This window comes from Amphiura filiformis, chromosome 18, assembly GCF_039555335.1.
Source record: "Amphiura filiformis chromosome 18, Afil_fr2py, whole genome shotgun sequence".
NCBI lineage: Eukaryota > Metazoa > Echinodermata > Ophiuroidea > Amphilepidida > Amphiuridae > Amphiura > Amphiura filiformis.
The window spans coordinates 48,665,577-48,693,550 of NC_092645.1; the positions used below are offsets into that span (position 1 = coordinate 48,665,577).

Sequence of the window (27,974 nt, forward strand, 5' to 3'; positions counted from 1 at the left end):
TTTCAATGTTATGAAAACGTTTTATACCCTTAATATACCCTTTATATAACCCGACATTTAAACGTTTTCTGACAACATTTTATAACCTTTTGCGAATGTCGAAAACGTTTTGTGTTTGCTGGCGTTGCACACTTCAACTTGAAGACATTTCATAATTACCCTGACATTAAAACGTTTTCTGATCTTCACTTGTTTTTCTCGAAGAAGTCTGAGAATGAAGTAAATATATATTTAAAATTGTTATAGTTGGCACAGAGCTTCCCATCTGAAGATCCTGGAGTCATGCAGACAATAGAGGTAGGGGTAAACATAAAATATCGATATTCGAATACACCCAGGCCTTCACCCTACCCCAAAATGGAAACTATTGATCACAAAATATAGAATTGCAATATTTTTAATTTGCATAATTTATTGAATATTTCATCTCCCTGTCTACAGCGTCAAAGTTCAATACCCAGTCAATTAATCGATTCCGTTGTACAGGTTTGGTTACCAATAATTGAACCCAGATATCAAAGTTCGATATCACCATTATACGGTATTGGAACTATATAGTTGAACTGCGACTGAGGGGGTGAAAGTATTCTCATTATGTTGTTATGACGTAAGATAAAACAGTATTGCCTTGAAATCTTCAGAATCGAATTGGTTCGTAACCGCCTCGCCTGCCATGTTCTGCCCCAACCATATACTTTTTAGCGACTTTATGGATAATTTTCCATGTTTTAAAATGTGAAACGTCATTCTTTTAAGTTAAGGAATGACAGTGAGATGTAAGAACAGGTAAACATGAGTGTTATGGTTAATATGCTGTGACTCCAACACTTAAAGGGATGTAAGAGTGCCAACCTGAAGATTGAAACATCATTATAGATTTTTACTCATAATAATATAAGGAACAACTCATATAATCAGCACCATAATGGCGAACTCTGTTGTACTGAAAGTTTTCATCGTATTGGTAAGTACTAATAGTCGTAAAATGCAATATCAAGAGTTCGACTTTTAAGTGAATAGAATTTAAAAGATGCTAAAACTTAAAATATCTTAGAACACTTACTAGCTCTTCAAGTAATGTATTCGTTGCAGATCCACTTACACTACATTTGATGCTTCACCGTGCATTCTTATTTTTCACAAAATTTGATTGCTTACCGGGTATTAATACTGTTGTTTTTTATTATTATTTCATGTCTAAAATATCGATACATGTGCATTCAGTCACATTTTGCCACTTTTCCCCGCCTCCATTTGAAATAAGTTTGGAATCTTTTGGGCGTGGTCCTTAAATATACACTATATATTTTACAAAATACCGCCGACGCGTCCATAATTTTGCATTTTGTGTTTTAAGAAATATTCTAAAATATATAGGCCTACTAGTAGTTCTTTCTTGTTTTAACCGTATTCCATATCACCAAAACCAGAAAAAAACGCAAAAAAAAAGAAGAAAACAAAAAAAAAACTTTCACTATTCCAAAATTTAAATAAAAATCCAATACCACCATTTGAATTTTTCAATAACTATATAACAATATCGGACACCTCTTTATTCGTGTAATTATGTGTCAGAGGTATTAACAGTTGCCTTCTTGAACACAATTTTAAAATTTGAACACCTGGGACAATAAAAACTGATAAAAAGACTACAGTGTTCAGGTGTTTGGAGACTGGCAAGGTGTTTATAACTGTTCAAAAACTTCTAAACTAAAACTCCTGTCAAATTGTTGTTATAATGTTTGCAACTGGAGAATGATGCCCCGTGTTCCCTATTTCACTATTTTTGGGATAAAGCGAACTATGTAGATCAAATTATTAACCTATAAATATTGCGATATACAATTTTCTTTTCAATGAACGTGGCCGTGTTTAAAACATTATTGTTACACTGATGAACACATGTGATGAAATTTTCAAGTTTAATGGACCTCTGAAACAAAACGCTGAAGGTGCAGTTATTATCTTATTAACGATTTTTGGTAATTTATTGCAAAATGTGTTGTTGAAAATGTTATTATAAAAGGGATTATAAACATATTTTTTGCTTTGACTGAACCATTTCATGTTAATAAACCGATAAGCTTATTTGGTCAAATATTACTCGAAACTAATCAAAGGATTTGCCAGGTTTATTAAGCTAGAAGTAATTTAGTTCCAAATAAAGTATTATTTTAGATTTAAATTAATATTCTTTGTTTCCATAATGGGCGATAATTAAAAATATATTAAACGATATGTTTTCTTCTTTATTTTTTCAAGGGAACATGTGTTATATCTAGTCTGGCGCAAGGTAAGAAACATGTTATCAAATTTAAAATGTAGTATAGTCTACAAATATTCAACTTTCTTTGAGGGAAATACTAAACACGTCGAGATACTAAAACACTGGAAAACATAAATACAAATTTCACGTACCAGACACCAGAACGAACGGACTGACCAAATGCTTTAAATCGATTTGAATTTACTAAGCTCTGAGCTATCTTTTGTGTTTGTATTAATGTTGATGTTGAATAATCAACGTAGCATCTAGAATAATAATAACAAAAAAAATTAACAAAATTAAAAAACAAAATGGTTCCAGGCTCGGCCGCGAATCTTATTTGAGACGTTTTTTTCTTTTTTTAATAAAACCATTGTTGCTAAAAATAATTTTTAGTTTATTATAGTTAGGCCTATTTTGTAAATCAATAATTTTGAAGATCGCGATCGACGTCATGCACACAAATACGTACATGTACAACCCAACATTCAATATCGATCAATTCATAAGGATGTTCTTGTTTGCAATTTATATCATTTTTTTTCGATATAATTGATTAGTATTTTCTAAAATTGATTACTTTACTGGATTTACCATTATGAACGGACATCATTGACGATGTATTCTTTTTGAACATCCAATCAGAATTTTCTTAATTTAGTTGAATATTTTCGAATGGTGCACCTTCGTATTTTGTATTAAAAATAAGATAAATCATCTATACGTATACGGAATTGCAGGCTATTAGTTTCATTTCATTTCATTTCATATTATATTTATTTAGTCTTATCAACAACAACAATTGACATTTTAAAAGGCACATATAGAAAATACTTAAATACATTTTTATAAAAACAGAATAAGAATATACACAGCACATATTTATAGAGAGCACGTTGATAAGACCAAGGATAACCCAAAAAGCCATGGAGGCTTATTTCCATTGGGGTCCTTTAAAAGGGGACAACATCAATGACAAAAGAAGGAAACAAACGAAACAGTCAAGTACTAGAACTACCCCCTTCTTGTGATCTTGCTTTGGTAGCAAGATGAGCTTTTACTTCTTTTTTGAAGCTGGCATAGCCATTGATGGATTTAATATTGCTTGGGAGACAGTTCCAGGCCTTGACTGTAGTGTATTGGAAGGTGGTACTACCAATTTGCCCATGAAACTTTGGAACAACAAAATTGAGGTATAACTCATCGGTATAACTCATCGGAAGTATAACTCATCGGAAGGTCTTCGTTGATTTTTGTCCAGAGTAATTTAATCTTTTCACAATTTAAAGTGTATGACACAACTTTAATGAGGATAACTGCAAAAAACCCCATTATATTAAGGCATACAAATCTGTCATTTAGTGATGCAGCAGACAGTAAAATAAATCTGGCAGCATAACGCACTGTTGATTTTTCTCCACAATTAATGACCGGGACAGAATTGCGAAGTCAGAGTAAATTAACACCCGGGGGGGGATACTCAACTTTGATTTTTGTAGGGACGTGCCGCTGAGAATTTGAAAGTGGACACATAAATATACCAAATTTTCAAGAAATTTGGACCCATTGATATACCAAAAGTCAAAATTTTCGGCCAAATTTAAACCAAAGTTTGTCTTGGTTTTTACAAATTTTCCCATTTTTTTTGGAAAATTTCGCAATGTTGGCTAGATTGAGGCAAAATAGGGCTAACATCCTACTCTTTGTGAAACTGTCTGTGAGATACAATACATTGACAGACAGTTTTTGACTCGTAGTAGGCCTACACGGGACCGCGACAATTGACGTCCCATCCGACAGAAGGACCAATAAAATGCACTTGTGGTTCGTTTATACCTGATTCCTCCTAAATGTACCATGGGGAGAGTAAATCGGGGGGGACTCATTAAAATGGTTGATGGGGATGTGCGGTCACATTGACCCCCATTTTAATCTCCCTCTCACCCAATGACCTACTTTTTTGTCTTACTGAACTTCTTCTCACTCAATGACCCCTTTTTGTTTTCCTGTCACCAAAAGACCCCCCTATTTTCTGAAATTTTAATTAGGAAAATTTCTTATAATCTTTCATTGTTTTTCTTCAAATGTTTCAAATATTGTCAAACAATTTCAAATTTTGATAACTTTTATATTTTGACCTAAAATGTAACCCAGTCTCACTGAATGACCTCGTTTTTGGTAAGATGCTCCCCAGTCTCACGGAAAGACCCCCTTTTTGGGCCTTCTTACTGAAAGACCCCTCTTTTCGGTGTATATAGGCTCTCACCCAAAGACCCGCGAACTGCTGTAGGCCTACGCACATCCCCGTGACTTCCAATGTCGAGTGACGTGACCCCCCCTGGTATAGTAGAAGTCTGAATTTAATATGATATTGCCAATTCAACTCACTTTTTCCCCCAAGTCACTGGACCCCGGAACACTTTTGCATCAAATTAGCACATAATTGCTGCGTAGTTCTAGATCATGCATGTTTGTTTCTGAATGACATGTTTCAAAATAATAATTATTCTCATCAGTCTAATCATATTTGATTAATTTCATCGTACATTTTTCACAGTTGACGGTAACTGGGGTACATGGAATAATTGGCAGGACTGTACAGCCTCATGTGCCGGAGGGGTGCGAATCCGTCTTCGTGAATGCAACGATCCTCCTCCATCAAGCGGTGGCGATGACTGCCCAGGCTACGGGAGCCAGACGGGCGCTTGCAATACTCAGGGATGCCCGGGTAAATATTACGGTCATTATAAGATTAAAGGTGTGTGACAAGTCTGACAGCTCACCCCCCCATTTTCCTTATAAAAACAAGAACAAATGTTTAAAGACTGCGCATATTTTTTCTCATTACCCTGATTACCCGTAATATCGAACGTCACTGAACATAGACTGTACCACAGTCTCGATTCCGTGTCTGGGTAATGGAGTTATACATGGGCCTACTTCAAAACTTAAAAAACCCTTAAACATACTTAAATATATAATTTTTCTATCCAGTCGACGGGAGTTGGACGGAGTTCAGTGATTGGAGTGATTGTACAGTGACGTGTGGAGGTGGTACCCAGACGAGAACAAGGTCTTGTTCGAATCCTACACCAGCAAATGGTGGAACCATGTGTACCGGAGAGGACACAGAAACGCTTAACTGCGGAGACGTTGTTTGTCCAAGTGAGTCATTGTAATCGTATAAGCAAAATGATGGTTTGAAATCCATACATCCTAAGACACCCCGGGGGGGGGGGGGGTGTTACTCGCATATCAAAGTGGTACGCATGCTCGTCCAAAAAATGTCGAAAAAGGGTTGACTTTTGGCCTTGTGGCGGCGTCGACGTTTTTAGAAAAAAGGGTGCTTTTCAGGTTAAGTTTCAACGTTTAGGGTACATTTTTTCAACTTCAGTGGGTTTATTTTAGAATTTATGCCATTTAGGGGTCCATTTCAGTTTCTTACGCCGAATTACGCCATTTTTTAGGGGTAAGATTTACAGAGCCTTACGCCAATAAGGGGTGAAATTTTTCCACACTGATTACGCCATTTACGGTCCATTTTTGAGGTGCTGGGACGAGCATGCATACCACTTTGGTATGCGAGTGACCCCCCAGGGACACCCCCTTATTCGCCCACAGAGGAAGTATCAGTATTAAATGGGATTACCTGAATGGATGACTCCGTTTGAAAGCTACACCCCTTGTGTGGGAGATTGAGATCATGTCTTCCACAATGTATGTGGTGTATGGATTATAACTGGAATAACCCGTGAATTTCATTTGGAAGTGGTTTTAAATTACTTCTGATCGGCCCAGGTTACTCGCATAGCTAACAGTTAAGGTAATATGTGTTTTTGTTTCAAAATGAAAAACGCAAAAGATATGGTCTCAAATTATCTATGCTCACCGTGGATGAGATCATTTTGCATGTGTGACCTATCTCAAGTTCTTTCGCTTATGCATTGTTATAAGGAGCAAATATCAGTCAGTCAAAAACAAAAACAAAACAAAAACAACGCCAGAGTGGATCAACAATGTCACACAAATGATAGTATACAAATATTGACTGCTATGAGTGGCATGGTTAAGATTATAGGTTCAAGGTGATCTCAAAACTATACTATGATCCGAGGCGCAGCCGAGGGTCATAGCATGGTTTTGAGATCACCGCGGGCCTATAATCTTAACCATGTCCCGAATAAAGCAGTCAATATTTGTTTTATATACCGAATGGATACGTGGATGTTGCGATTGCGCAGTTTGATCGGGACGCACGTGACCGGTCCATAGTTCATTTCCATGAACCGGTCCATAGTTCTTTTTGAGGGCATAGTTAATTCAGTGACTGTACATTTAACCAATCAGATGACAGGAATCTATATATGAGGTATATAATGGATATTATGTTATTTTTCATGTTGTTTTAGCTGACGGTAAATGGACTAGTTGGGGTTCCTGGACAAACTGTAATAATGAATGCGACTCATTCCGTTATCGGACATGTACAAATCCAGCCCCAGCTAATGGAGGACGACAATGCGGAGGCAGAAGTAGAGAAGTCTATGAATGCAGTATCGAAGATTGCCCAGGTAATGGTTTATACTTTTAGCAATCCACCTCCAATTTATTTTTTCCCAGATAATTAATCTACGCTCGTAAGTATAGCGACATAGGTTTCCGTCCTGGAGAAAACGAACTGATTCTGACATCAACATGATTATCACGCCAGCGAAGTGGTTACATTACTCCCTCGTAAACTGGAGCATACACTTTTTGGAATTGGTTGTAAATGCCATAGACTTTGTGTTGCGATCATTTCGATCGCGGTGCAGAACTCAAAAGCGTGATCAAGTTGACATAGTGATAATCGGATTACACGTAACACTTCGCTGGTGAATACTGCTTGATCTTGATGAAACGACCCTATACAAAAGCGTAACATGTAGCCTATGTATTATCTCTTATTTTCAGTGGATGGGCAGTGGGGTGCATGGACATTTCATAGCTGTGATAGGACATGCCGAGGCTTCAAGACAAGACGATGTGACGACCCTCCTCCGATACGAGGTGGTAAAGTTTGCGTTGGGACAGACAGGGAACAGTATGGCGAATGCACTGGTCATGAATGCGTAGAGAATGGTAAGCTTGGTCAAATTGGTAAATTTGAAAGGAAAGCACGTTCATCATCAGCTTAATGTTGTCCCTGATATTCAACATAATTGGTCAAGATTGCCTTATAGGAGCATCAGTGTACGTAGTTTTGTAACTAGACTAGAGTTATGTGACACTCTAAGTCTTTGTATAGAACAATGGACTGACAGATTATGCTGTTGACAATGTCATTTATGTAAGCAACGAACACTGGAGAGGGCAACAAGTATCCTTGCCTTACACCAAAATCAATTTGAACTTATATAGTATTTCTTTCCTTAAGTATGCATGCATGTAAACGAGAGTTCCAGCAGCATTGTAACCTGAAATTCTTCAAAATCTGCACCACCATGTATCAGATAACACTTTCAGACACAACTTGCACCTTTGGTTTATCATGTAACTTTATACACATGATGTTTTATGTTGATCACATATTTTGGACTGGTGGCTTCGTGACCTATTTCTCTGTGCCGGTTTTCCTTCTCGTAGGTAATTGGGGTTTATGGAGTCCCTGGAGCAAATGCAGCAAAACATGTATGCATGGAACACAGACGAGAACACGGAGATGTAATCATCCGGCACCGAGGAATGGAGGAAAAGATTGCCCTGTGGAAGATGAATCTGAACAACATAAGCCATGTTATTTACAAACATGCCCAGGTAAGGCGTCATACCCACCGGTCCGTGCAGTGTGTGTTTTGTAATTCATGTTCATCGCAAGTAGGCAAAATTTCCGTTTAAACTTTTAATTGAATTAATGGTGCACGCAGGGTAACTCTAAGTGGGAAATTTAGACATTGTTTTGTGTTGCATCTTTAAAAGTAATGAAGAGAATTGCTAAAACACAAAAACAAAAGGTACCGATGCAAAACAAGGACAGGTGGAATGGATAAATAAAAGACGACCAAACGAAATGGATAAAATACAATAATCTTGTTACACGAGGGGAGCGATTTGCTTGCACATTCATTCTCCAATCCTGGAATGTATCTCATGCATTCCTTCACCGTAAATGTAATGAGCCTGGTCTTGCTAGTATTGGCAGTGAGAGGGTTTTCCGAGAACCAATGGTGGACAGTGTCAATATCAGCTTGAAAGCTAGTGATGTCACTTTTATTCCTGATAGATTTGTAGCTTGGGATCGCTTTCAAATTAACGGTTCTTACAGCAAGCTTTTATAGCAATATTTTCAAAAGGTTATTGGATGAAATTGAATGCAAACGACGTTTGGGATGAACTTTTATTCACATTTTTTGTTAGTAATTAAGTTTGTTATAGTAATACATTTTTATAGTAGCTACAACACAAACTTTGCACACACCTGCAGATACATAACGGCGTTTACCTTAAACTACTCTACCCCTATTAAAAATATCGCATGCAGAGAATACGAATGCTTATAGAGGCCCTGCATGAAATTATCGATTGGCTCCAAACAAAGGATTTGAGCCGGTGTCCTTCACCGTAGTTATGGCGGAGTGCAGTCCATTCAATCAAATGTTGTCATCAACCTATTTGATCGTAGTGCAGGGTTATGTGTGTGAGACGAACTGTCACGGTAGTTTGCAATCATGCTTTTGTTGAATGCATTTGAGTAGTCCGCCATATTTACGGGATGATACGTCACATGCAAGGCCTCTATACAGATGACATGTTAACTGAAACATCAAGACAATTATGCGAATACTTCTATTTTAACAGTGCCACCAGATTACGTGAGAAAAGTCAAGAAGAAAAGAATGATATCAACTTCGGATTAATTCTCGGTACTATCTTCGGCAGCATGGCAGCCATCACGATACTATTAGTCCTCTTTTTATCTATTAGAAAACATCAACTAAAGAAGCAAAGAGATCAAATTGTGGTATGTATACGGACCCAAATTGGCTATTCCAGTTGAAATACATACAGCCGATGGAAGACATTGCCTTAATCTCCCACACACGGAGTGTGAATTTCAAATGGGGTTAAGTAATGGATGATATAATTTGAAATCTACACCCCCTGTGAGATTTAGGTCATGTCTTTCATATGGGTGTAGGGATTTAAGCTGGAATAGCGCAATAAGGGACAAGCTGTTCTCTTCACTCAATACTATTAAAAATTAAGCCTACTCTCTTAAATTTTCCGATTGCATATTCAATCAAAACGAATTGAATTATTAGATTTCAATCTTTTCTAGAAGAGTGATTAACAATCTTTTAGGACTTGAACATTGTTGAAGTAAGGGACTATACATCTTTTAGCAATTAAACATTGCTGAGTTAAGGGACACATTGGCTTTAAATCTTTTACCGACTAAAGTTAGGGACAAAACGTATTGAATCGAATATTGAATATATTAACTTTAAAATGGAACACATGTCATTTGGCAGTAGGCTACACATGATTGGTTGGTGATATCAGTCTACAAAAAGAGTAAGAGTCAATGCAAACATATATTTCAACCAACATTTACATTTGAAAAACAATGAGATTTGTCCAAACCTGTATTTACAAACTGCTTAAATTATCACATTTACAGGAGGAGCGCGAGAACTCGAAGCTCTACAAGGACGCCGCGGAGATGAGTATCATTCCGGTACGTATTAGTATAATTAAGGTTTGACACTATCTTAAAGTGTTGTTATATGGTAGTTCACAGCATCTTGCGAATGGTAGTCAGCTTAGGCAAAAATCGCATTGCTCATTTAATAGCGAGTGTGTAGAAGAATTCAAATATCACAGATATACTTTTGTAGGTCCTGTGGTTCTTGAGTTATGTTGTAGGAGGGCTGAAACACCTGCAACACTTACATAAACGTACATAACTCATTAACAACGATAAATCAAGCAAGGGTTGAAAGTATATGGTTTGTAGAATGAACTTTTGCAAAACATCAAAGTGTTATTTTTCAATAATATATTGATTTACATATTAAATGAAGATCGATATTTTTTGGCTGCTTCGACCAACAGAAGCATAATAAATAAATAAATAAATACCTTATCTACCCTTAAAGTAGCAGTTTTTAGTAAACAAAGTTAAAAATACAGTTCAGATTATGTTATGATGTTTACTAGTACAGATCTTTTAATGGAATTTAATTTCATTTCTCATTTTGTTCTGCGTTGTTTTACTTGTTTATCACTCCATTTAAATTATGATTGACAATCTCTGTACACGATCTCGTGATAAAAGTATTTTTTAATTTTTTTTAATTCTGACCTTAGAAGCAAAAAGGAGAAGAAAATAAAGAAGTTGAAGGAAAAAGAGAATGAAGCACACTCCCTATAATTAATATATAATACCCGGTATACCACCTGTAATACCGTTCCAAATTGATGCCTATCTCCTCTACCCCCACCTGTAAAAATTGTGACGAACGTCCCCCTCCTTCCATCAAGAAAGCTGGTTGCTCCAATACAATGGTATAGGAATCCGCCAGCGTACGTATGCCTAAGTTTTAAAATAAATGCGTAGGCCTAAACAGTGCTGATTATAAATAAACAATATTGCACAGAATAAAGACGTTTTGTATTTGAGTGTTACATGTAATAAAATTCATTGAACATTTCCACTTATAATGGGTGATGGTGGACTGGTTTGTGAACCAAATTCTCTGTATGTCATAACCTACATGAGTTAACGTTTCATTCTAACCGTGTTTATTCTGTAGGAAGGCAAAAGGAGTGCAGAGGCAAGACTAAGGAGAAAACAACTGAAATCCAAACTGAAGAGAAATGGCAAACTGAATGAAGAGACGCCACTGATGCTGATGGGCGAAGAAGGGGTACGTCATCGGCGTCAACCAAGATCACCAGATACTTTCTTACAACATTATTTAGAAACTGAAGCCAAAGATCTTTATATCGATGATGATGGTGATAATATTAGGAAAAGTTCATTTGAAAGCTCTCATGACAGTTTCAGTAGCGAGGCTGTTTCAGAGAATGAAAATGTCGTTTATATGGGCAGTTTTAGCGAAAGTATTAGTGGGACTGATTCAAATACAATTGCGGATCAATCGGACTCATCAATGTCTGATTCGGCGTTTTCGTGATGCAACGAAACCATACAGTCTGCTAGGGTTGAGAAGCCATTAACTCACAGTGGTCTAACCCACAAAATGGACATTAAGTCGCCTGGACACTATAGATGATACAGTCCATTAAACACGACAAAATTCAATAGGAAACAAAGGACATCTTGGACGAAATGCTGATTTGTGAAGATCAAAGCAAAGAGCCATCTTAACATGTTTGTTATGATTTTAAAGGGTATAAAATACGAATTTCAAATCTGGAATATCTCAGAAAGTGATTTTGTCGCATTTATTCTCCATTTTGTAAGAGCAGGTCATTGTGAGTTAAGTTTTTGTGCTTCTCAACCCTCAATTTTTAATAATTATAAATTGAGATTAGATTTTCAAATGCTGTTAGCTGGTTAATGGAGTAATTTATAGTCATGATAGTGTTCTGAGTTCTTGTGGCCCATTAGTGTGTACATGTACGTCTCTATGCGTTCGTGATTGACGATAAAAGAATTAGTATCTTGAAATATTTAGATAATTTGATTGCTTTTTCGCTTATCTCATTAGTTTAATTTATGCTGCATCTTGTAGACTTTTTGCAATAAAAATATCAGGTACAAGGCTGTAATATTTCAAATTTATTCTGTATTTTGACTTTGGCCTTACTTTTCTATATTATGAAAATATATTATGCGAAATGTGTTTTGTAGTTGCTACTGATGAAAATATAATTATTAAATGATTTCAATAAAACAAAAACCGATCTGACTTTGCGTCTATTTTATACAATGTATGCAAGAAACGAGAACGCTGCACTTTCATGGTCATAAGAGGTCACCTGCAGGCCTACTTAAATTGTAATCAAATGTCTAAAAAAAACTCCAAAACAATACAAACTGTTTTATCCAATCTTTCTTGAAAAATTACAATTTCCAAAATCCGTTTTAACTTATTTCTTACATTCCTTTCATTTCAACAGTTTGATATGGACGAATTTGATGAGGATGATCGACCATGGTCCTCGCTGTCCTCAAGACCCGGAAGTGCAGTGTCCAGACCAGGAACCGCGCGTTTGCGTCCCAGTGCGTACGGACGTGAAGGGAGTACACTATCGCGAGAGGACAGTGAGTTAGATCGAGAGGTGACACTTATGGATATATTCCAAGATGCTGATTACCTGAAGAGAAAAATACAGACGATCCATTGGCGCGAGAGGAAACGTCATTTTTTGACACAGATGGGGTTGATGGGACAGATACTGGTTTATATCGCTCAGACACGCAGATGTCCTTCCAGACAGGTCTGGCTCCTGATTCAAAGAAAGCTCAAAGATCGTTGTTGGAGACTCCACGACCAGAGAGCACAAGACCTGATGAAGAGTACGTGGAAAGAGTCCCAACACCAATGATGATGAAAGGATTGGAAGAGGTATGTTCCATTTTATTTCTCTGCCATTTTACATAATATGGGCTAGGGGTACGAAAATGAGCCGTTTAGAGTTTGACAACATTGGAATATCACAAACATTTTGTGTATAAAAACAATAGTGTTTATTACGTTATCCAAAAAGTATTTAAAATCTTTAGATATCAGAAAATATTATTCCTGTCTGGAAACCTATAAGAATAAAATAATGTTGAATCAAAGGCACATAATTATAATGAACATTATGATACAATAATACAGGGCCCTTGATGGTATAACACAATTCACTTGTTGAATAGACTTTGTATCAGCAAAACTTTAATAACAACGAGACCTAATATAGGATCCATTAACATGACTAGCGTGATCAGTGATTTAAAATACATTTTAGAATCCATCACATGAGAAACCCGCTATCAACTAAATTGATATTAGGGGCACTGACTCTAACGTTGTTCCTTGTTATGCAAATGAGCAGTCTACGCTTCCGTAGCTTCTATCAGAGATTTCGGAGATATCTTGTTCTTATTTCACGTGGCCGTTTCTATACAGCTGGATGAACATAAAAAGAATCTTCCGCACGACTATACAGTGCGAAGTAAATATCGTATCTGTATGCTCTTAATATGTAATTACAAGATCAGTATGATACATTTTTTATATTTTTTTCATTCTAATTTTCAGCTTGACCAACAGCTGCGAAATATTGCAGGTTATGCTACAGATGGTCAAGATACATCAATACCAGGTGGAATAGGTAACCTTGCAGAACTCCTCGGTAGCAATGAAGGTGGTAAAGATAATCCAGTAGACACACTTGGTTACCGATGAACCTACAGAACCAAGAAGCGCCCAGAGGCCCTGGAGTAGCAGTGCCTTCAAAGGGTGGTGCTGTGGGTGGTGCTGCGGTTGCTGCTGGTGGAATGTCACTCAATAATGCTATGAATAAGAAAGTTGTTATTGCACAGATAAACCATATACCTAGTGACAAGACTCCAGGTGCAGGTGGTGGTGGGTTGCCTAATCTGCAATCTGCAATGTCTAAGAAGGCTGGAGCAAAGGGTGAGATATCTGCTCCTCCACCAACGCTTCCGAATCAAGATGTATTTTCCCGCCATTCGTCATTGCCAAATATTACTCCAATCCCAGCAGCACCAAGTGTTACTAAAGGTGACAGTTCGTTTGATGAAATACTTGCTGAACAACAAGAAGCAGCGAGAATTAAAAAACATCGAGCTGCTAATCCGCTTAATTTCGAAGAACTTATGGAGGAAAAGCAAAAGGCAGCTTTGAAACTTGAACAACAGCAGAAGTTACAGGCGCAGCAACAGCAACAACAGCAACCGCAAGCTACCGCAGCTAATGTAGGCATATCCTTACAACAAGCAATGTCTGGTAAAGGACTCTCGCCTCAACAAGCGATGGGTTGCAGAGAGCTGGCACCTGTAACACCACCGCCAAATCGAAGACCAGGAATGGGAATGACGTTGGATCAAGCAATGACAAAACAAGGAGTGTCTGTTACGAACAAAATCGGTAAATCAGCATCAGTTAACGAGGGTCTAAGTAGCCTAGCAACACCCTCCGTTGGTAATGCACCACCTTCACCTGGGTTCTCACCACGAAGAGCCAGCATGGCTGCCGTAAGCATAAGTGTAGTGGACGAAACAGTAAAGCCTGGTGACAAAACATCAAAAGGTATCAGCTTGCAAGAAGCAATGGCGTCCAAGACAGGGCAACAACAGGCTTCTGGAGGAATGAGTCTGGATCAAGCCATGGCATCTAAAACTGGACAAACTCAAATGACTAACCCATCTGGAGGGGTAAGCCTGCAACAAGCCATGGCATCGAAGACCGGACAGCCACAAAAGAGAGGCCCTGGTGGTGCGATGAATCTAAGGGAAGCAATGGCAGCAAAGACGGGACAGACACAAGACAAAAAGCGAGGATATGATTCTGTTGGAGATGCTATGGCGGTTAAACTTGGTCATCAACAACAAGAAGCTCCTAGGAAATTGATGAAGGCACTGCCAACACTTCCACCGGTAAGAGATGTAAAAGCCTTATTCTTAACCCCGTGAGAACTACTTGCTGATTGGCCAAAATGAAAAGTGTGTCCCATTTTGAACCAATAAAAGAGGGTATTAATCATCTGCAAATGCAAATTTGACCATAAATAGTTTAAAACCTAATCATAATTGGCAATTGAAATGAGAATTTCAAGTTATCAACCAATCAGAAATGCTGTTAGATGACCAGAAGTGTATTGTATCTCTAGGCAACAGTGACATAACTATAACATTCATTTGGGCAAGCATCATTCGGGGTACCGGTTTCTGTCTGTATTTTTCAATGATCAGATATTCAAAAAGTTAATACAATTAACAGCCTTCAGATCATTTTGTATGGCAAATGCATCGTGGATGATGTGCGGAGTGGTAGATTATAGCTGGTTGCCAAGCGCAGGGCATGACTGCAATATTCAGCTCATATGAGCAAGTGTGTTGGACGTTATTTCAGTGTGTATATATAATATGGCTTTCGTTATTTTACATTATTGTATGTTTGTTTTGTTAAGCAAATCAAGATAAAGGAAAATTTTGTAATTACTTGGAAGCAACGGCCATGGCATCGAAGACCGGACAGCCACAAAAATGTTGTAATTACTTGGAAGCAAAGGGTTTTCAGATACACCCAGCTCGTCTTCAATTGTCCTGATCAACGCATTGGAATCTCTACGCCTTTGTTGGTGTTTGCTTTCTCGGGGAAATCAAAACTTGTTGAGGATATCCATCGTCGGATTACAGATTTTAACCTGTAATCCTTTAAAACATTTACTTTAACAAAACAATGTTTTTATTTCAGCCGGACAAAACTAAAGGCTGGGAAGTACCACGTGACAGTATCGAGTTAGTAACCAACATCGGCTATGGTACAATGGGGCCTGTGTGGAAGGCTAAGGCATGGGATATCAAGGAGAGTGAGGACGCCACGTCTGTGGCGATTAAAACGCTTAATGGTATGCATAGATTATGCCTCTATACTTAAAAATAGATTTTTCTAAACAATGTATATCTTTGATTTAAAATTACTTGGTACTTTAGGTCGGTAAACATGAATAAGAGTTGATCTTTCCCTAGAGAAGTCCTTTTGAGAGGACTGAGCTTTCGGAACTCTAGCGAATGCCATCTTCAGCAATGTATATCTTTAGAGGTAATGTAGAGCCTCAGTTTGTTAACCTTTCTTTACGTTAAAAAAAAAATTGTTACTTATTTAAGAATACGAGTCGAAGGTTTTAACTTAATTGAATAAATGTGTGATATATCACATTAAAGTTAAATTTCATGGTTCAAAATACGATCGTTTGCATCCTTCTGGCCTACTCGTGCATACTGTGCTTTTAAATCGGGCATTTCCGCCATGATTCGGTTGTTAATGATAATGCTATATTTTGGTATGTGAATCTTTAAGGTATAATATAACGAATCGTGCATAGTTGCATCTCGACTTGTATATTACATGTACAAGTAAACATTATAATTGGTAGGCCTACATGTACAGGGTGTAACAATAAAATTTGTACAATTGCATTTTGACTTCTCAGGAAAAAAGAAATGGTATATTCGATAGAATCAGTAATATCTTGGCTAAAAGAAGACGTTTAGTTGATTTCTCTACTAGCTTGGGTTCAAAAGTTATGTCCGATTAATTAAACCGTCCAGAAAACGTATTGGGCCTCTTTTGCCATGTTAGCGTATATCAAGTTTGAACCGCGTAGATTGTGCTTATCATTATTAAACATCAAAGAACTGACACAAAAGAATTGCAAATGGTGTTTCTTCATATAATTAACATGAACGTAATAATAATATGATATTTATTTAAAATCTATAAATGAAGTCATGATATGTCTTTCAAATTATCTTATAAATAAAGTAATTTCTCATATCCCTGAAATATCATTGGTAAAACTGAGAACAGTTTTCGCACCCATAAGAACAAAACAATAAAAATTTGAAATTAAGTTCAGCTAGGCTTCTAGCTGTTCTGGGGCGACCACTATTGCCAGCATTTCTATCAACAAATTTTACATACTTCTTATAGTTATATGTAATTGTATGCCTTGATGGAAGACTAGAGTTTGGAAAATGAGATATAAACAATCTTATGGTTTCTGCTTGACTACCTTATGTAACACACATAAAAATGCGCTCTTCAAACGTAAATTGGGGTTGAAGTTGTTGAGCTGCAGCTACGATTTCTAGTATATGAGGTAGTTATGTTAGTGCTTAGTTGTGACTTTCAAACTCAAGGAGATATTCTATTATGTAATCATTTCTACCACTTCGAATATACCCCATTGTTTAAAACGACCTATCATAAGAGCACCGTTCAACTGGTCCATGGTTCAACCATGGAGGTATATAAATAAATGGAGAATGATCGCCAGAATTCTAATCTCCTAAGTGGAGATTATCCCGTTACCTCTATTCAATGAGTCACCAAACTTGAATTGACCAGCCACTTCAGCCAAGCTATTGATCTCCACGATGGTTATGAGCCTCTACCATGGTTCATTGATTGTCACTCCCAAAATTTCCTCATAGGAATTGACCCTACATTGACCCGTACCGGAAGCCTTGTAAAAGAGACTGTATAATGACGTCAGCTAGTCAATCAGCTAGTTCAAAGTCACCAGTTTTGATAGCTTATAGTGTCAATGTATGATCGTGCGAAAACCCGAAGAAATTCGGATGTTCTGTTCTCAAGTTATGAAACTGTTTTCTACACTAGTTGTGCCGTAACTTGACAAATATACTTAGTTTGTATGTTCATATATTAAGCTTTTAAGGGGGTCTGAGGGAGTTCAAATATAGTGCAAATGAAAGCAAAACGTTTTTACCTTCCGATTGTGAAAAAATTATGTTGGGCCAATTTGGGCCATTTGAGTTGCGAGCGAGCAAAATTTACCGGAAGTACTTTGGAATTCAAGCAAAAGTGATGATCAGACAATCTTTTCTAGAGAGAAATTGATATAGGGCCTACGGAATGTATAGGCCCTACATACTTTGTTTAAACAGTTTCTCATAGTTTAGTGTATGATAATCGTGATTTCGGTTGAAGCTTCGGGTCAAATTGATTGAGTGCCATGCCCATGACGGATATGTCATGTTATTGTTTTAAAACTTTTAATTCTGTATTGTCATGAAATCGTATAGGCCGCCTAAATCATCATCATTAAACTTCTCATTGTATAATAAATAATTATCAGTATTTAGGCCTAAATGATTATTAATATTATTAGGAGGCTATCATTTTCTTTGGAGGAGGGGTTCCAAATATACGGGGGGGGTCATAACTTTTGGGAAAAAAAAGTCATAATTCAATTTTTCATGACCAAAATGTAGGGAGTCACAAGATGACAACAGATAAGGTGTTTCTCAATTTTTGGCGAAAATGAGATTTTGATATCAAAATTTTATAATAAGTATAGGCCTAAACTTCATTTTACCCCATTGAAATCAATGGCCAGTGAAACAGACTTCACAATGTAATCAGCTTAGCATAATCAATATAACCCTGAAATTGCCTATTCAACAATAATTGGTCATAACCAACGTAGTACAAAAGAGACTTGGCTGGATCATTCTCCATTTATTTATATACCTCCATGGTTCAACTCTATTCAGTCACTCTAAAAGTGACAAAAGTGGCCCAAGCGGTTTTAAGACTAGGTTACATAAGTGGCTATATCTTCACTTGTATACCTACGATTTTATTGGGACAAAGCTTATCTGGTGGCTAAAGAAATTATCTTGATAGACATATCAAACCAAAAAGTAAGCAGCATACTTGTGTCATTCTATTTTCAAAATTGTACAAATTTTATTGTTACACCCTGTATATCCATGAATAATAATTGTCGCATAATGAATATTTGTCTTTATAAGTTAGCACGCGTTTTAATAATTGTAATATCTTGCAAATGGTTTGCTTTTGCATGAACATTAAGATTTTACAATTGTTTCTTCCTTTTTGTTCTAGACGGTAGTACAATAAAGGAGCGTGAGGAGTTCTTGAGGGAAATGGAGCTAATGAAGAAGCTAGACCCACATCCGTATGTCATCGGCCTACTTGGTTGCTGCACATATTTAGGTTTGTTTGTTTGTCTGTTTAAACGGCCACTCCGTGTGGAGAACTCATAGCGATCCAATTTTATATCACACTTGGGTCCTGTTAAACGGCCACTGTGTTTGGTTGAATCCAAGTGTGCAATATTGGATCCAAAACATAATAATGATAAAATTGGATGCTTTACGCTCAATATTTGTTGGTCTCGCTATGAGTTTTAAAATATTAGACTGGATGGGCTACGTCTCGTCCATTATTTTTAAAACTCATTTAAAAGCTCGACCAATAAATGTGGGCTCAATCGATCCGATTTTATACCACACTTGGGTCCTATTGAGACCAGGTTCAAACAAACTTCTCAAGCCATGCTAAAAGCATACATGCTTGCCTATATGGAACGATAAAAGAACGAGACAGAACAAGTAATGTGAACAAGAACAAATAATAGCTACCATAGCCTAATATTGGTATGGTAAGTTACACACCAAATCTCTTGGTCGCGTCATTTTGTGAACTCTGCTTCTTTTGACGCTAATTTATAGCAAGTATTTTACCTGTTACATCCATAGATCCGTTGTACATGATTTTGGAATACGCACGTCATGATGCGTTATTGGATTATCTACGTCGTAATAGGCCAGGCAAAGAGAATGCCCGCACGCCTACTTCACGGATCATGGTCAACTTTGCCTTACAGATTACAAGAGGCATGCAATACTTATCTAAAATACAGGTAGGTTATGTAAGGAGTGGGGTCGTGAGATTGTGCTTTGCGTTGGTGGGGCGCGTGTGTAGTGTAGGGGTGTGAGTTGGTGTACCCATGTTGTTGGTGGGGTGGGGTGGATATGTTGTATCAAGATTTGGGTATATAAACTAGAAAGATTCGAGCCATGTATACCGACTTGGTGTGGGGCCCGGGGGGGGGCACTCAACTTTGGAGGTGACGCGTATGTAGGGCTGTTAAGACCCCCTTTTCAGCATCGCTGTCACCCAAAGACCCCATATTTTTTTACGAACACATGTTCTGTCACCCAAAGACCCTTTATTTTTTCATTTGATCTGTCACCCAAAGACCCTTACTTGTTCAATTTTAACAGCAACTTTCATTTATCACTGATTTTGTAACTTATTTTGATAAAACAAAGACATTTGAAGCCATTTAGAACTACAAATTCGATTTTCGAGGTTTCTGTTGCGCTGTTTCGGCTCTTACCCAAAGATTCCATTAAAAATATGGTCATGTTCTCACCCAATGTCCCCATATTTTATACATTTTGCTCTCACCCAATGCCAAAAATCATGCTCTCACCCAATGACCCCATGTTTTTTACATTTTGCTCTCACCGAATGCCCCTTGGTGCGAAAGTGCCAGCCCTACACCTATATACATTTCAAATTGAAGTGCCCCCCGGGGTGTGGGGAACAAGACGAAGACAAGATAAAGACTAATGTCTTGTTTTATGTCTTGTTCCCCACACCAAGTTGGTATACCTGGCTCGAATCTTTCTATTTTGATATATTCTAGGTATCCTTTGATCCTTGGTGTGTTTTGTACCTTGCCCGTTGGGGCAGGGAAGTGAGACAGATGGAAAGTGGTCAATCCAACATCTATTGAATTATTTACGTAACATTCTATAGAAGGTACGACCCAAGCTATTGTGCTAACAATGTAGTCAGCGTGCCTTTGAAGTAGATCAGATATACCGCTCCTATTGCCAGTTTGTTTATTTACAGGTTTATTATTATAATTACAGAAATCAAACAAAAATAATCGTATTCAGCCATATGCTTACAGATTTCTTTAAAAGTTAAAATATTGAAAATCAGTCATTTACGTTTAAACCGCCAATTATCGCTATAAATTGATATGCGCATTTGACACATAAATTACATTGTAAAATTAATCTCGCATCTATTTGTGGGCCTAGGCCACCCCAAAATTGCTGTTGAACTAAATTTTATTTTATTTAATTTTCTGTTTTGTCACTGCTATCTGAGAGTTAACTTAACATATACATTTAATTGGTAGCTTATCACATAATTAAATAGCTTTAATAAAATTGTATTAACGAAAATGATAGCATTCTGAGCATTGCGTAGGGATTTTATGAAATCTATTTGGGTTTATGATATTAGTCACACTCTGCGGTAATATAACATAGCCCATTGTCGGGACTAAGCGCATGTCTTCGTACTGCTATTGATTTTTAAGCGGGAACTTTGATTTTCGACATGCTACACGTTGGCTCAATTGTTCCCCTCCCACCTGTACTTCTTTTGTTCAGCATCGCGGTAAGTCTGATACTCACTTTGATGTACTCTTTGACCGGCTTCCATCTGTCTGTCTCACTTCCCTGGTTGGGGGCACCATTACCTACTTTGTATTTAAACTAGTTTAATTGAGTGCGGAAGATGTTGGTGGGATGAGTCTGAAGTATCCGGATGTGTAAATGAATCATGTTGGTGTTTTTGCTACGTTTGTCTGACCAGATGTATCAATTTATACTTGGCTTACGTTACCAATAAGCATTATCATACAATTGACGCTTGCCAGTATCAGCGACAACTTTTAAAATCCTATACGAAGTATATTATTCTGTACCTTGACATTATCATTTTTATCCAACAGCTCCCGCATGGCGATCTTACGACAAGAAATGTGCTTTTAGGAGAGAGAATGGTCTGCAAGATTTCAAACTTTTCTCGTGAGAGAGACATTGCTGGTATTGTTGGAGAGGTGAGTTAAATCGCGACAATTGCGACAAGTTCTTCAAAGTAAAAAAAATGAAGAACGATATTGTTTGTTTGTTTAACCCGATGTATTTCCAGTGTTTTTATGATGTGCCCTGAGTATTTAAATTAGATCATTTAACCTTGTCTATCAAGAAAGCTATTTAATGAAAGATGTGAATTCTCTCTCATGTAACCACAATAATAGAAAAAAAAGTCAGTTAGACCTATTTTGGCATTGGGGTACCCCATGATTTTGGCATTGGGGTACCCCATGATTTCACAGAATGACGATTGCATTCAATGTGGAAAAACCCTCTAGCTATAATAAGGTGAATGTGGCAGAATAATCTTTTAATAGAACGAGGGCAACCTGTTGGTATATAACCAAAATGTAAACATGATTTCGGAGCATTTTTTATTTGAAGTATTAAGTTGTGTAGTAATTTGAATACTGATATGTGCCTTCAAAGAAAAGTACCTGTGAATCGGTCTGTTTGCATAGCCAATAATGTGCTATTAATCCAGAAAAATCAAACAAGACTGGAGTACGCCAAAGAGCGATCATTTCCAAAAGGAAACATATTCCTTTGTCGAAATGCTGAAGTCTGGTTTATGAAACAACGTTATCCGTCAATGTTACTGGAACAGTATGGAAGAAGGCCCGTTTCCTAATGAAAGTGAGTGAAGGGCGTGCGTCAGGGGGACACTATCTCACCGAAGCTTTTTACAGCCACCCTAGAAGGAATTTTCAAAACACTCGACTGGAGCAAGAAAGGAATCAACATAAACGGAGAGCACATGAGTCATTTACGCTTTGCAGATGACATTGTCACAATATCAAGCAACTTAAATGAACTTGAGACAATGCTGCAAGAGTTGGATGAGGCAAGCAGGGTAACCGGATTAAAAATGAATATGAAGAAAACAAAGGTCATGAAAGGATTAGAAACAGTCCCAAAGACAGTGAAAGTAAAAGGGGTGGAAATTGAGCAGGTCGAGGAATATGTATATCTTGGACAACGCTTCTCTCTTCGAGACAAAAACCAAGACTCTGAAATTGAAGGAGAATTAAAGCCGGGTGGCAAGCTTTTGGAAGATACAGCACCATCATGAAAGGCAATCTTCCAATATGCCTTAAACGAAAGGTATACAACCAATGCATCCTCCCAGCTATCTCATATGGGGCAGAATCATGGACCTTAACATCAAAAATGGAAAGAAAACTAGCAGCAGCCCAGCACAACATGGAGAGAAGTATATTAAACATCACCTACAAGGACAGGAAAACAAACAAATGGATCAGGGAGCAGACCCAAGTTCAAGACATCTTGGAAACCATCAAAAGCAGAAAATGGACCTGGGCTGGCCATATCAGCCGCAGACAAGACAATCGTTGGAGTTCAACACTCACACATTGGACACCTTATGGGAGGAAACGAAATAGAGGACGCCAACGGAAGCGATGGAGGGACGAGCTGCAAAACTACTGGGGAGAAGTGAACTGGTACCAACAAGCACAAAACAGAGACACATGGAGACATCATGCTGAGGCCTTCATCCTGCAGTGGATTGATAATGGCTGAAAAAAGTAAGTAAGTAAGTAAGAATGGTGAAAGTAGCACCAGTTTGGTAGCAGGTTTTTTGTGCGAATTTGAAATAAATTTAATCTGAATCTGAATCTGAAAAGTTATGAGATGGTTTACGATTGATACACCATTAATTTTGTGTAGGACATGTTCGTATAACCCCAAGGCGTGCGAAAGGTTAGTATACTTTCACCTTACGATGTTACTTACAACAAGATGGCTTGAAAGTTTGGAGAACTTCAATCGGGGGTTGAGTGTATTTTTTTTGACATTATGTCTTACACTTTATTTTCAGCCCCGTCATGCAATTCGTTGGATGGGTGTTGAAACCATTGCTACACACGAGTACTCGACAATGACGGACATCTGGTCATTTGGTGTCCTGCTCTGGGAAATTGTTACTTACGGTATGTTTCCTTATAGTTATATTTTAAAATAAATGAAATGAAATATATCAAAAGTACCTGACACATGCAGACATTACGAATTAGTATAGAGGCCTTGCATGTGACGTATCATCCCGTAAATATGGCGGACTACTCAAATGCATTCAACAAAAGCATGATTGCAATCTACCGTGACAGTTCGTGTCACACACATAACCCTGCACTACGATCAAAGGGGTTGGTGACAACATTTGAATAAATGGACTGCACTCCGCCATAACTACGGTGAAGGACGCCGGTTCAAATCCTTTGTTTGGAGCCAATCGATAATTTCATGCAGGGCCTCTATATGAGCCGATACGCATACTCAGTTACCCATCAAACACAAATGTGTTTTTATAACGTTTTAAACGTGTTATAAACGTATTTTGGTTTTGGACAACTTGTTTTAGTATGATTTAAATGTCATGTTATATATTATGAAGGTCTCGGAAACATGTTTGAAACATTTTATATGAAAAAAACCCACCACAACAACATTTTTCAAATGTTTTCAAAATATTATTGTACAATATTTTTGACAAACATTTTAGAAAATATTTTGTCAATACTTGCTAACATTTATATGTTAGAATGTTTACATTAAGTTTTCAAAAAAATGTTTTCTGAATGTTATTTAAACGTTTTATACTCTTTATATAACCAGACATTTAAACGTTTTCTGTCAAACGTTTTCTGTTTGCTGCGTAATTTGTATAGCAATTTATTGAAGGAGGGTACGTAGATAGCCTACTTTACTACTTCCCCTTTTCCCTACCTGATTTTTGCTGAACCATGAAATGGTATCAGCCTATAACTGTGTATGTTACTAGGTTACTAGCTAACCTTTTGGTCTGAAATGGACATATCTTTAAATGCCACAAAGGTATGAACCCCCGAGTGATGTCAAATGAAAGAGGAAGGAGTAAAGAATATAATACACATATTTCCTAACGTCAGAGGTCATCCAAGGGGTCACAGGGGTAAAAAAAAGGTCATTTTAACCGAAAATGCTCAAATTGAGCTGAAATTTAAATGCAATGATCCTTATTTTGTCTCTGACAGTCGTCGTAAAACGGCTCCACGTAATTATACGACCATTGTTCACGTTGTTTGCGCTTATTTTAGCGAACTCGTTTTAACCCACAACCGTAGCCGTTGTATGATGGACCGTCCAGCTTTGATGGTTAGTAATGGTTAGGAATATGTTCATATTATATGGATTTATACTTTTCCTATACTTTTCAGTAGTAAGTACTTTAAAAATCCAAAGTTTCTATGATTTGGCCATTGTTAAGCAATTTTGACCGAATTTCAAGGTTTTGGTCAATTATCGTGATTATTGTGACGTCAATTTGTATAAATGATTGTTCTTCTTTTGATATCAATGATAGCAGAACTACATGGGTCTACTATACTTATGCACATGCACCAAATTCAGAGGGTGATTCAACTACTTTCCCCTCTCTTTGTTTAGACGTGTTAAAATGCCTCAGTTACACTTGAATACCTGAGCGCAAGAAGACCGTAAGTCCACTTGGCCCCTCAACATGTATATACACTAAAATTACGTATTGTTTTTATTAGGGTTTTATAATGTTTAATACATGTTCCAGGGTGAAAACATCATGAAATGTTGTGAAAGATTTTTTTGTATCCCCTGAACATAAAACAGTACCAAACTATACGAAACTATACGCAACTTTAATGTATACATGTTGAGGGGCCAAGTGGACTTACGGTCTTCTTGCGCTCAAGTCTTCACTTGTCTTTACCTGCATAGTGCAATGCAAACAATAGTTATATTTTTAATACTAACAGGTGCAACACCATATCCCAAGATGCATGGCAAGGAGGTCAAATCAAAGGTGCCGTCGGGATACAGAATGGAAATACCTTCACATTGTGGAAAAGAATTGTAAGTGATTGTTTGAAGATCCAACTATTCCGCTCCGAATATCTCAAATAGCAATATTAAACTATGGCTGGGGATTATGCCCTTTAGGCCTATCAGTCGTTGGTATGATAAAGACTATCAAAATAATTTTGAATTTCTGTAGAAAATGAGAACAGAATGTATGAATTGGTTTATTCATAATTGTTTTCAATAAAAAGAACAAAAGCAACAATTGTTTGATGTATTTTCTTTTGTTTAGATATGGAATAATGCTAGAATGTTGGAACAACGAACCAAAGAAACGTCCTAGCTTCAAGAGTATAGGTATTGTAATGCAGAAGCTACTTGATGACAACAAGGTACGTATTCTGTACATGCTGACTGGTGCGTACTTGTAAAACGTGTTTACCTAGATTTTCTGTAAACAACCAAAAACATTCTTTTCATTCGTAAGACCTTTACTATGTTGTTTAGTTACCGAAATACTACTTAGTCGCAGAAAGACCCAAGAACGGAATGTGTTCGAGCATCTCGTACACCAGTTTCATACTCAGGTAACACACCAAGAAACAACGATAAGCCTAAGAGTAAAATACTCCACTTTTTATTAAGGGATCTAAAATGAGTTTATTGCGTTTCGACAGTATTTTTTTGGGACATGAGAGCACCTCAGACCTATCGAATTGCATTCTGAATACGAAGCATGTCTTTCTGATATCAAATAATTTTCATTTTTGAAAATCACAATATATTACAAATGTTATGACAAATTATAAAAATTTGATATTTTTCAAATTGTTGATATATAACAGTCCTCGAAGTAAATTATATAAATCTAATGTTATATTCTTAAAGTGTATGTAGCAGGGAGGAAAAGCCGACGGTCAATTGAAAATTTTGACCTTTCATATTGAAGATATGGATTTTTTTCCCAAAAAGACCTTATTTTTTTTTGGTGTTTTGGGAAAAAATCCATATCTTCAATACGAAAGTTTAAAATTTTCAATTGATTGTCGTATTTTCATCCCACCTACATACACCTTAAGTATAAATCATCAGATTTCTAAAGTTTACTTCAAGTACTGTTAAATATCAAAATATCAATTTTAATGATTTGCCATAAAATGTGTATTAAATTGCGAATTTCAAAAATCAAAATTATTTGATATCAGAATGACATTCTTCGTATTCAGAATGCAATTCGATATGTCTGATGTGCTCTGATGTCCCAAAATAAATACTGTCCAAACGTTCATACCCCAGCCCTTAAGGGAAAGAATAAATTTGCCGTCGCTGTTCCGTGTGCTTATGCAAGTTTAATCTATACTTTCTTTTTTATTTTGCAGGAATACGTGAAAGCCAAGAAGTACGAGAGAAGCAAATATGAATCCCCGTATTAAAGGTGTATCCAACTGCCAACACGGGAACAACTGCCTGCATATCAATTATACGAAAACATCTCGATTGTTTTATAAACGACTTAAGATACTTTTAAGATACTAGGAAAAAGATGCCAATTACAGAATATGAAAAGACTTGCTAATAAATAGTGTTTTGCTATACTTATGCTTTAATTGCTTTACATTTATGTTAATGAACAAAGCATACTTTGCGCATAGAAATCATAATACAGGCTGTTAATTGATTAAATTAATTGTTAAGTGTTTAAGTTTATTGAAAAGCTTGCTATTTCAAAATGCAGCATTGATTTGTATACCTTATTACACATTAAAAGGCCGAATCATATGTTGCATTTTGGCAGTATAGACAAATCCGACGTGCCACGTGATGGTCATAATTTATTCGGGCATTACTGGGTCCCCGGCGCACCAAACTGGTGTTGTGACTGCCCAATTGGGTGGATTAAAGCCGCTTAAAAATCGATGTTATATTGTATTATGTTGTAAACTTTCATCATGCTTTTGTCTACATGTAACACGGGTGATGGAATGCAGCTTAAAATCACTGCCAAGAAGGCATCGTTTCACATTTCTGGTTGGATATACTCAGCGGGGACCCAGCTTTGGCTGCCATTGAGGTGTAGGAATGTGTGAAATTGGATTCGTCTGTCACCATTATCACTGAAAACTGATGGGAAGGGTATCGATGATGTTAATACAGGCAGTAGCTAATGTTCCATAGCTTATTCAACGAATGTGTAAATACGCATGATATAAACGGAAAACAAACAGAAAATAGATATATACAAAACAAAACACAAGTTGCAAAAAACAAATTTGATTGTACAAAAAAATCTAAATAATTATGTACATTATATAAAAATGATATAATAAACACTTTATAAACGACCTTTCAAAATGTCTTGAAAGAGAATGCAAATAAACAATGCGAAGAAAATTA

General features: G+C 37.0%; 1 protein-coding gene across 1 annotated transcript; it reads left to right on the forward strand.

Annotated features, from left to right (window-relative positions):
* Positions 1 to 667: 667 nt before the first annotated feature.
* Positions 668 to 27,116, forward strand: LOC140139200 (uncharacterized). Its single transcript, XM_072160981.1, is given in 24 exon segments — positions 668 to 964; positions 2,263 to 2,293; positions 4,824 to 4,994; positions 5,261 to 5,431; positions 6,676 to 6,837; positions 7,220 to 7,387; positions 7,892 to 8,062; positions 9,104 to 9,139; positions 9,142 to 9,266; positions 9,927 to 9,983; positions 11,062 to 11,441; positions 12,030 to 12,039; positions 12,395 to 12,676; positions 12,712 to 12,843; positions 13,525 to 13,647; positions 13,680 to 14,885; positions 15,706 to 15,859; positions 18,886 to 18,996; positions 19,542 to 19,746; positions 21,463 to 21,709; positions 23,587 to 23,698; positions 25,538 to 25,634; positions 25,873 to 25,972; positions 26,960 to 27,116. Coding segments are annotated over 24 exon segments (4,344 nt in total). The 5' UTR covers positions 668 to 925; the 3' UTR covers positions 27,014 to 27,116.
* Positions 27,117 to 27,974: the final 858 nt, after the last annotated feature.